Raw genomic sequence first — 10,937 nt, 5'->3', positions numbered from 1 at the left:
TTTTGAACCCGAGTTCAACCTGGGATATTGACAAGGGGCCGGGATGGTGGGAGTGGAAACCACGCAGCCCCTGAGGGAGCAGAGAGGGTGAGCAAATTAGGAAGAACGTACAGGAGTACAGGGAGTGCACTTCGTTCCTGTCCAAGAAAGTTTCCACTAATAACCACACCTGTCCCACGCGGGGGAGCCTGACCCCTGACCCCTGACCCCGGGGCACGAGGAGGAGCCGGGGCGAGTGTGAGGCAGAGGAAGGTGGGCTGTGGTTAGGGTAAGCTGGCTGCTGCCGAGGACGGCTGGGTCTCCCAAACAGGCTGCCATTCTAGCAGCATTCAGTTCTCTAAGGTGCTTTTAAACACAGAAATCATGATTCTGAAGAAGGGAAGAGAAAGGATGCTTAGGGTCAGTGGCCCAGAACAGGGAAATTTCCCTTTGATGTTTTCTACCTGAGTGATCTTGGTATGAGCAGCCCTTTAGTTTAATTCTTGATGTCACTTACGCTGGATGACAGATCCTGGAACTACTATTGTTAGATGGACTGGTTTATGGCTCAGTCCAGAATGATTCAAGGAGGAGAGTGGTGTTTTTCCTTAGTGGGAACTGTGTGGATGAATGTTGCATTTCTTTTCTAATAAATTTATTTATTTATTTATTTTTTGGCTGCATTGGGTCTTCGTTGCTGCGCGCGGGCTTTCTCTAGTTGCGGTGAGCGGGGGCTACTCTTTGTTGTGGTGCGTGGGCTTCTCATTGCGGTGGCTTCTCTTGTTGCAGACCACGGGCTCTAGGTGCGCGGGCTTCAGTAGTTGTGGCTCGCGGGCTCTAGAGCGCAGGCTCAGTAGTTGTGGCTCACGGGCCTAGTTGCTCCGCGGCATGTGGGATCTTCCCGGACCAGGGCTCGAACCCATGTCCCCTGCATTGGCAGGTGGATTCTCAACCACTGCGCCACCAGGGAAGCCCCGAATGTTGCATTTCTGGAAGCAGATAGATGGGGCGGGAAAAGTACTGGATGTCAAAAAATATGGGTGTGAATTATGGCTCTGAAAATTACCATGTGATCCTGGAAATATCACTCTACCTTTACTTCCTCGTTTTAAAAAGTAATGGTAAAAATTTACAATATCCTCCTTCTGGTTTTGTTTTTATTCATAGCAGTTACTGGCAAACAAAATATTACATCTTATACTGATTTGTTATCATCTGTTTCTAAAGTATAAGGTCCGTGGAAACATTTGTATGCTCACACTCAGTAAATAAAAAAATTAAGAGAATATAACAACCTCTGAACAAAGAGCTTATGCTGGTTTAGGAGACAAAACACAGAAAACCAAAACAGCAACCTGAGGACACTGAGGAGGGTTTGCAGTGCTTCCCTGGAGTCCTGGTAGCTGGTCTGTGGAAGCTGCTTCTCACCTGTGGCCTGGGCCTTGGGTGGGGTTCATATGAAGAATGTAACTTGGTCCTGGAGCAATAAGGCAGACAACTCAGTTTGCCATGGAACACCTGCAGTCTTGCTCAACAGATCACTGGGGTCTACTAGAAGCAAACCTTGTGTGAAAAGAGCTCTTCCCCTGGCACATTAGCTTGGGGTCAAGAGGGTTCAGGTTAAGAAATGTGTTTACTTTCAAAGCTCCCTGGGGAAGGGAACGTGGAAAATGGCACTTGTTTCCTGGGCTGAGGACACCAATGGTGAATCATTTTATTTGCTTTTTATTAACATAATAACAGTTTATGCCATTCCTTGGAAATGTTGTTCAGTAATGCAAAGTTCTCAATCCCTGAAAGTTATCTTTTTGTGAAGATAAAGAAGAAAACAAAATAAGTGAAGAACCATAAGAGGGAAAAAGAATTTGTATATTGACTTGGGATGTGTTTGGGATAAGAAATACTTAGGAGACTGATGTCAGAGGCAGAAAGGAGGAATAGGTGTAGCTGGAATAAAAAGTAAACCACAGAACAGTATTTCTGCCCATCAGGAAATACTTTTTGCAGGCTACCTGATATTAGGGTCTCAGTACCAGCATTATCCAGGTATCTCTGCGACTTGCAACAAGACCCCGCTCCCTGTCTCTGGCTACTTTGTGTAAAGCTGTGAGATACTATATAACCTCACTGATTCGTGGACAGGGTCTCCTTATCAGCTGAAAGGTTGGCCCTCCTGAGATGTCACAGGCTCCGGGGCTGGCAACGTGCATTACTACAAGGTCAAGTGACCTGCGCTCCCTGGCTGGTCAGCCAGGTATCTGCCCCTGCATCTCTGACTCCATCACAGGAGCTAACTCAGAGCATGTATCCAGCTTCAGCACCTGCCTGCCTCAGCTCCACCTCACAGGCTGCGGGGGTGACTGTCCCAATGCTCGAGTCCCCCCAGCTCTAAATGGAAAAGGGCTGACTGCAGCTCAGCAGCGTCAGTGAGGGGATTCAGCGAGGTGGTGCACACTGGTAAAGCTGAGACAGTTGCGCCTCTTTCTTCCAGGAGTTATTGGTGTTTGCTGCTGTCACCTTGACATTTGTAATTTACTGAATGAGTAGATCTTGATGTATTATGCATTTAGTAATGTCAATGATGATTAAGTGTTAATGGAGATTTTGCAAACCAGGGTATATTTTGAAAAAGCTGTATAGTAAGTATTCAGAAAAGCTTTTTCAAAAGGACTTCAAAAGAAGGTTCTGGACCTATGACACATCTCTCTCCTATCAAATACGAGTATAATTTGGTTATCTGAAATGCCCTACTACCTGCTTGAGTTTGAGCCCATTTTCCCATCTGTAAAATGGGCTACTACTACTCGCCTGTGGAGGAAGTGTGAGGGTTACGTGAAAAACAAAAAAATAAGGCGCACAAGAGGCACTTGGTCAATATTAGGTACTTCATCCTGAGGCTGAGTTTATCTCTGCTGATCATTAACAGAGACATTCTCTCCAGTATTCAGAACACAGCTGAAAGCAGCAAAGAAAAAGTTTTTATTCTTTGATATAAAAGAAAACTTTAATGTGTATACAACATAGTTTTTTTTGTCCTTTTTTTTTTTAAAAAAGAAAATTGCAGAAATATAGACCTGGGTAGAAAAATACACTCAAGCAGCTGTTCAAGACAATTCATAACTCCTAAAATTATGAACAACAGCACACAAATCTCAGCATAAGCCTTTTTTTCCTTTAAAAAATTATTCACATTTACTTAAAAAACACACCTAGTTATTTGACAAGATATTCAATAACCAGCAATAACTTAATAAAAGAACATTTCCTTTGTGATAGTAAGTTAGCATAAGAGTTTTGGTTCTACAATACTTGTCATAGTAAAAAAACACTTCTGACTCCTGGTGCCCAAAAATGCTCGTACAGTTCATTGGATCCCATAAATTTGGGGGTCCTAGACCTCAAAGGGGAGCATCTTTGGTCTTCCCTGTACTTAGGACCAAAACAGACAGTGATCCTGGCATACAAACAACAAAAACAAAGGTGCAGGAGACCACAACTACTCAATAAAAGCTATTTATGCCCAATAAATAGTTTCCAAAAGAAAAATAATTTGCTTTTCACTTAATGAATTCAGGAGAAATGAACACATTGAGATACACTGTTTTCCACCTGTTATCAACCTGCCATCCATAAAGTCAGTTCTGCCACTACCAGCAGGGGGTGCCTGACCACAGAAGAAGCAGCCACATAGTTTCCCAAAAGGCAACCTACAAAAATACGTTCACCTGTATTTACATGAAAACTTTTTTGGGTGAAAGTTTAGTTTTCAAAGTACAAGTGTAACATTTTCTCCTCGACACTGGATTCAAGTAGAAAATACAGGTCATATAAAGTTTGATTGGCTGAAACATGAATAAACCTTTAAAATTACTAAATAAGTGAATATTGCTAGAATACCAAAGGAAGTGACAATGAATTTAATCTGTGTTAAAAATCGTTACATTCCATGTGACTTGTTATTTAAAGTCAAAGATCACAGAACCCACAAATCCAAATGACTGACCTTTCGAAGGCCTGTGTGAAGTGCTGGAAACACTTCACAAACTGCCCTCAGGGTCACAATCCACAGGAACAGACTGGTTTTTACCTCAGAGTAAATGCTGGCTTTTGATCACAGATGGTACTGGTGAGCTGTGCCTTCCACTCTCTTCCCAAAATTAAATTCACCTCAAAGGCTAAACAGGCCACCTCTGACGGCCTCACAAAACTGCCTGTCGGGGCGAGTCCACTGCCACGGCCACCACGACCACTTCACGCTATGTGAGACAGGACTGCAAACAGTGCAACCTTCTGAAATTCATCCTCTACCGCCATGCTTATTATTATTCCAGGTGTGGGTGCATTTGCTCTTGAAAACCAGCCTCTGCCTACCTTCCTGCCACGTCCCATCTTCATAGCCTCTGGCCCGTCAGCAGAATCAGTGCAAGTCGGCAGGAAGCACAGTGAAAACATGAATTCGACTATTTTAAAAAAGTAATGTTAAAGCTTCATTTAAAAAAGTATATTTTTAAAATTTAAAAATGAAGTATTTTCTGCACTTGGTCAGATCCTTTCTACCACTTGACAAAGGTGCTAGACCCTCACCCAGCCTCGTACACACGGTGCATGTGTATGTATTTTACGTTCTGTGGAGAAATTCTACAAAAATACAATATTCTTTTCTCTCCATAAGTTGGAATAAAGAGTAGGGCTGTGGGAGAAAAGGGAGGGATAAGTAAAAACAACAAAAGGAGGCGTGCAGTATACAATCTTTTCTTATTTTAAGACTGGAATAAAACTTTAAGAAGAAGGAAGTATTTCCCCTCGGGAAACTGACCTGTCGGACACCTGGCCCTACAGGGTGACTGCCGGCCCATGCTCCTCCACCCCTCCGGGGGGCAGGGCCAGGCTGTGGCGGGGGTCGGACCGGAGGGAGCTGAGCAGCCTCTGGACGCTGCCCTCCCGCCCAGGGCTGTGCAGGCCGGGCACCAGGCCAGCGCCATTGACCCGAGCGAGGCTGCCTGGTGGCGGCCTGGGTACCAGCCGGGGCTCCAGGACGCCCTCGAGGACCACGTCGGCCTCCTCGTCGCTCTCCATCTCGTCAGGGGGCAAGTTCTGCAGGACGTGGGCTGCAGGCAGGCTGTGGCGGCTGGCCGTGCTGTCCGAGGAGCGGCCGGAGCTGCCCAGCGCACGGCTGCCACGCACCACGTTGTTCCTCTGGTTGGCTGGCTTGACCGTGACGATGAGGTTGTGGCTGTTGGCGATCATCATGTCCGTGACCTGGTCCAGCGTCTTCCCGGCCACCTCAATCCCGTTCACCTCCAAGACCTCGTCGTCCACGGCCAGCAGCCCAGTGCTCTCGGCCAGGCCGCCGGGCACCATGCGGGAGATGAAGATGCCGGGCACCTTCTCCAGCCCCTGCGGGGCCACGCGCACGCTCGTGCCGTCGCGGATGTAGAAGCCCAGCGGCTTCTGGCAGCCATGCCGGTACAGCCTCACACGGCGGTGCGTCTCGGGGAGGATGTCCACGTCGATGATGGAGGACACGGGGCGGAAGTCGTGGGGCAGGCCGATGTGCAGGTGTGTGCGCCGGCGAGGGCCGTCCTCCCGCAGGGCCAGGGGGCGCCGCCGTCTGGACAGCGAGCCCACCCCGAAGCTGCAGTGCTCGGCCTCTTCTGGAAGAGCACAGAGGAGTCGGTCAGAGGAGAGACCGCGCGGGCAACGGGGAAGCACAAGTCAAACAGCATCGAACTCCCGGAGCCTGAGGCTGGCCGTCCAGGTAAGGCCTGGCCTTCTGCAGCTCACCTTCCCACCGCTTCTCTGACTTGTGATGTGACCCCAGGGAAGTCTGAGGCAATGGGCAAATCAAACCGTGTAAAGAACTGACTGAAACACAAGTCTCCCACACAGGCCCAGGAGCTGAATGATCGATTCATTTTGTCACACTTCAGTTTTTGGGAAAGTCTCAACCTCCTGGATGACATGCAGACACAGTGCAGTAACTTTATGGGTTGTTTTGCTGAGCCCACAGCAATCCTGGCCTCAGGTGAGCTGGCCCAACAATATTCACCAGGCAAATGTTTGATGCCAAGTTCAAGCACAATCACCTCCTTAACATTAGCTCTCCAGGCAACCAACAGAATGGTTGAAAGGTTAAGAGAATTAACAATAGATGAAAGGTTGAAAAGTGCCTGACTGGATTCTGCAGCGACAGTGGAGCGGGAAGCACCAGGAACGTCTCCCAGCCTGGACCACAACTGCAGGGGCAGAATCTGTCTGATGATGTAACTAATCTGGAACTCGAGAGTCTGTTGAAGGCTCAACTTCCAGGGGAAGAATTGGACGGTAATTGCAGTCAATTTTGCTCAGTTTCAACTCTTAGCACAGTAGCAGCTACCTAGCCCACCCCCAGCACCCTGGGAGGCAGCTGTGCACTGTTCCTGGAGAGTTTGTGGGCCAGGGTGGGCAAAAAGGACCCTGCTCTCCAAACATCAGGCATCTGTGCTCTGATTACGGACTGCTACTTCTGATCACAAAGGTGTAGACAGAGGTAGGTGGCTATTGCACCTCCCTGCATTGTTGCAAGCCCCTCCCTTTCTACCTGAAGGAACGTCCAGGAGAGTTAAAGGACTGGCACCCTTTCTCTCCCTTCATTTTTCACCTTTTCTCATTTTGGGAGTCAGACCTTAAAGTTTAGGATGTTAAAAACAACTGCATATATGGGGAAAGTTAGTTAGAAGTGGCTGTGCATGCTCAAGGAAAGACTCAGAAAGGACCTTAGAAGACCTTAAGTTCACACCTTAATGTTGATACTCAGCAAAGAGCCTCCAACAATTAAAAAAAAAAAACCACCCACCCCAAAACAGTAACAAAAACCCAGCAAACCCTGGGGAAGGGGTAGAATCTGATTTCCAGAGCTACCATGTTATTAGATTAATCTCCAGTGTTCAACAACAACAAAAAAAGTCACAAGACGTACACAGAAACGAGAGTGTGCCCCAAAGGAAAACAGTAATAGAAACTGTCCCTGAAACAACCTGATGGCAGACTTACTAGACAAAGACTTTAAAACAATGGCCTAAGACATGATCAAAAAACTAAGAAAAAAAGAGATGTGGGTAAAGTCAAGAAAACAATGTGTGAACAAAATGGAAATATCAACAGAGAGACAGAAAACCTAAAAGGAAACTACATAGAAATTTTGGAGATGAAAAGTACAATAATGGAAATTATTGAACAGGGGACTCAAAGGCAGATCTGAGCAGGCAGAAGAAGGAATCAGTGAACTTGAAGATAGGACAATAGAAATTATCATATCTGAGGAACAACAACAAAAAAAGGTTAAAGAAAAGTGAACAGAGCATAAGCAACACTGGGACACCATTAAGCAAACTGATATATGCCTTGTGAGAGTCTGAGAAGGAGAAGGAGAAGAGAAAGGGGTGGAGGGAATATTGGAAGAAATAATGGCTGAAAACTCCCAGACTTGATGAAGTGTGCAAATGTAAACATCCAAGCTCAACAATCTCTAAGTAAGATGAAGTCAAAGAGACACAAGATTACAAAATAATCAAACTTAATAAAGACACAATATAGGCGGCAGAGTCAAGATGGTGGCATGAGAAGATGCCAAGTTAGTGTCTCCCCACAACTAGGGCTCCTGCCTGCCACTGATGGGGGACCCTGATGCCCAAGGAGACGGGAGGAACCCCCAAGTGAACCGGTAGGACGTGGGGGGACTGAGGGGGGAGGAGAAGTGGAGGCCAGACAGGATGGGGCCCCTGAGGCCGGGGAGATCAGGAGAGGCAGGGGGAGGGGCCCTGTGGGAGGAGCAGGAGAGGAGCAGAGGGAGATTGCCCCGCCCACTGGAGCCCAGGAAGCCTGCTGGGCTCCCAGGCTGGTCCCCGCCCTCCAGGGCAACCTCCCCACCGGCCGCATTGGTCCTGGAGGCATAGGAAGGACGCCGAGGGGACAACAGGAGAGGCAGACGGGAGGGGCGCTGCGGGAGGAGCAGGAGAGGAGAGGAGAGGAGGGTGTTTGCCCCGCCCACTCAAGCCCGGGAAGCCTGCTGTGCTCCAAGGTGAAGTCCCCCACCCTCTGAGACCAGGAGTGGGGGGCACGCCTTGGCCCCTTCTGTTCCGTTGAGCCTAAGCCCCATCCCGCACAGCCCCCAGGGCCTTTTCCAGCCCTGTGGGTCCTAAGCATAGGCCCCGCCCACCACACAAACCTCGCTCTTGCTTAGGCCCCGCCCTCCACAGCCGAGGCCTTTTCCCCCCTTTTTTTCCTCCTCTTTTTTACTATTGTGGTACTGTTGTACCTTCTGGTTGTTGAGCCATCTATATTTTTACTTTTATACTATTTCTAACATATCTGCTAGGTTCCTAGTCTAATTTTATTTTGGGCTTTGTTATTGTCCTCTTTTTTTTTTTGCCACCCCACACGGCTTGCAGGCTCCTGGTTCTTGAGCTGGGGGTTGGGCCGAAGCTCCTGCAGTGGGAGCTCCAAGTCCAAACCACTGGACTAACAGAGAACCTCAGACCCCAGGGAATATTCATCAGAGTGAGGTCTCACAGAGGTCCTCACCTCAGCACCAAGACCCAGCTCTACCCAATAGCCTACAAACTCCAGTGTTGGAAGCCTCAGGCCAAACAACCAGTAAGAAAGGAACACAATCCCACTCATAAAAAAAAAAACAACAAAAAAACCCATGAGACAGCAAAAAAATATTTCCAGATGAAGGAGCAAGGTAAAAACCTAGAAGACCAAATAAATGAAGAGGAAATAGACAATCTACCTGAAAAAGAATTCAGAGTAATGATAATAAATATGATCCAGAATCTCGGAAATAGAATGGAGGCACAGATTGAGAAAATACAAGAACTGTTTAACAAAGATCTAGAAGAACTAAAGAGTAAACAAACAGAGATGAACAACACAATAACTGAAATGATAAATATACTAGAAGAAATCAATAACAGAATAACTGAGGCAGAAGAACGAATAAGTGAGCTGGAAGACAAAATGGTGGAAATAACTGCCAAGTAGCAGAATAAAGAAAAAAGAATGAAAAGAATTGAAGACAGTCTCAGAGACCTCTGGGACAACACTAAATGCACCAACATTCGAATTATAGGGGTCCCAGAGGAAGAAGAGAAAAAGAAAGGGTCTGAGAAAATATTTGAAGAGATTATAGTCGAAAACTTCCCTAACATGGGAAAGGAAATAGTCACCCAAGTCCAGAAAGCGCAGAGAGTCCCATACAGGATAAACCCTAGGAAAAACACACCAAGACACATACTAATCAAACTAACAAAAATTAAATTCAAAGAAAAAATATTAAAAGCAGCAAGGGAAAAACAAAAAATAACATACAAAGGAATCCCCATAAGGTTATCAGCTGATTTTTCAGCAGAAACTCTGCAGGCCGGAAGGGAGTGGCAGGATATACTTAAAGTGATGAAGGAGTAAAACCTACAACCAAGATTACTCTACCCAGCAAGGATCTCATTCAGATTAGATGGAGAAATCAAAAGCTTTTCAGACAAGCAAAAGCGAAGAGGATTCAGCACCACCAAACCAGCTTTACAACAAATGCTAAAGAAACTTCTCTAGGTGGGAAACACAAGAGAAGAAAAATACCCACAAAAACAAACCCAAAACAATTAAAAAAATGGTAATAGGAACATGCATATCGATAATAACCTTGAATGTAAATGGATTAAATGCCCCAACCAAAAGACACAGACTGGCTGAATGGATACAAAAACAAGACTCATATATATGCTGTATACAAGACACCCATTTCAGACCTAGTGACATATACAGACTGAAAGTGAAGGGATGGAAAAAAGATACTCCATACAAATGGAAATCAAAAGAAAGCTGAGTAGCAATACTCGTATCAGATAAAATAGACTAAAAAATAAAAACTGTTATAAGAAATAAGGAGGGATGCTACATAATGATCAAAGGATCAATCCAAGAAGAAAATATAACAATTATAAATGTTTATGCATCCAACATAGGAGCACCTCAATACATAAGGCAAATGCTAACAACCATGAAAGGAGAAATCGACAGTAACACAATAATAGTAGGGGACTTTAACACCCCATTTACATCAATGGATAGATCATCCAAAATGAAATAAATAAGGAAACAGAAGCTTTAAATGACACAATAGACAAGATGGACTTAACTGATTATTTATAGAATATTCCACCCAAAAGTGGCAGAATACACTTTCTTCTCAAGTGCACACGTAACATTCTCCAGGATAGATCCCATCTTGGGTCACAAATCAAGCCTCAGAAAATTTAAGAAAATTGAAATCATATCAAGCATCTTTTCTGACCACAATGCTATGAGATTGGAAATCACAGGAAAAAAAACTGTAAAAAAACACAAATACATGGAGGCTAATCAGTGAGCTACTAAATAACCAAGAGATGATTGAAGAAATCAAAGAAGAAATTAAAAAATATATAGAAACAAATGACAACGAAAACATGATGACCCAAAACCTATGGGACGCAGCAAAAGCAGTTCTAAGAGGGAAGTTTACAGCAATTTAGTCTCACCTCAACAAACAAGAAAAATCTCAAATAAACAATCTAACCCTACACTTAGAACAACTAGAGAAAGAACAAAGATAACCCAAAATCAGTAGAAGCAAAGTAATCATAAAGATCAGAGCAGAAATAAATAAAACAGAAATGAAGAAAACAATAACAAAGATCAATAAAACTAAAAGCTGGTTCTTTGAGAAGATGAACAAAATTGATAAACCCTTAGCCAGACTCATCAAGAAAAAAAGGGAGAGAATGCAAATCAATAAAATTAGAAATGAAAAAGGAGAAATCACAACTGACACTGCAGAAATACAAAGGATAATAAGAGACTACTACAAACAACTATATGCCAATAAAATGGACAACCTGGAAGAAATGGACAAATTCTTGGAAAGGTACAATATTCCA

General features: G+C 45.0%; 1 protein-coding gene across 1 annotated transcript in view; it reads right to left on the bottom strand.

Moving 5' to 3' along the window:
- Positions 1-3,132: 3,132 nt before the first annotated feature.
- Positions 3,133-10,937, bottom strand: part of PARD6G (par-6 family cell polarity regulator gamma) — a 107,261-nt gene continuing 99,456 nt past the window's right edge. Inside the window, exon 3 of the mRNA XM_061169585.1 lies at positions 3,133-5,633. Coding sequence (XP_061025568.1) covers positions 4,813-5,633 — 821 coding nt within the window. The 3' untranslated portion in view covers positions 3,133-4,812. The remainder of the gene's footprint in view (positions 5,634-10,937) is intronic.

The sequence above is a fragment of the Eubalaena glacialis genome, chromosome 15 (genome assembly GCF_028564815.1).
Source record: "Eubalaena glacialis isolate mEubGla1 chromosome 15, mEubGla1.1.hap2.+ XY, whole genome shotgun sequence".
Taxonomy (NCBI): domain Eukaryota; kingdom Metazoa; phylum Chordata; class Mammalia; order Artiodactyla; family Balaenidae; genus Eubalaena; species Eubalaena glacialis.
The sequence above is the reverse complement of the archived record's forward strand: the minus strand, read 5'-3'. Positions and strand labels throughout refer to the sequence as shown.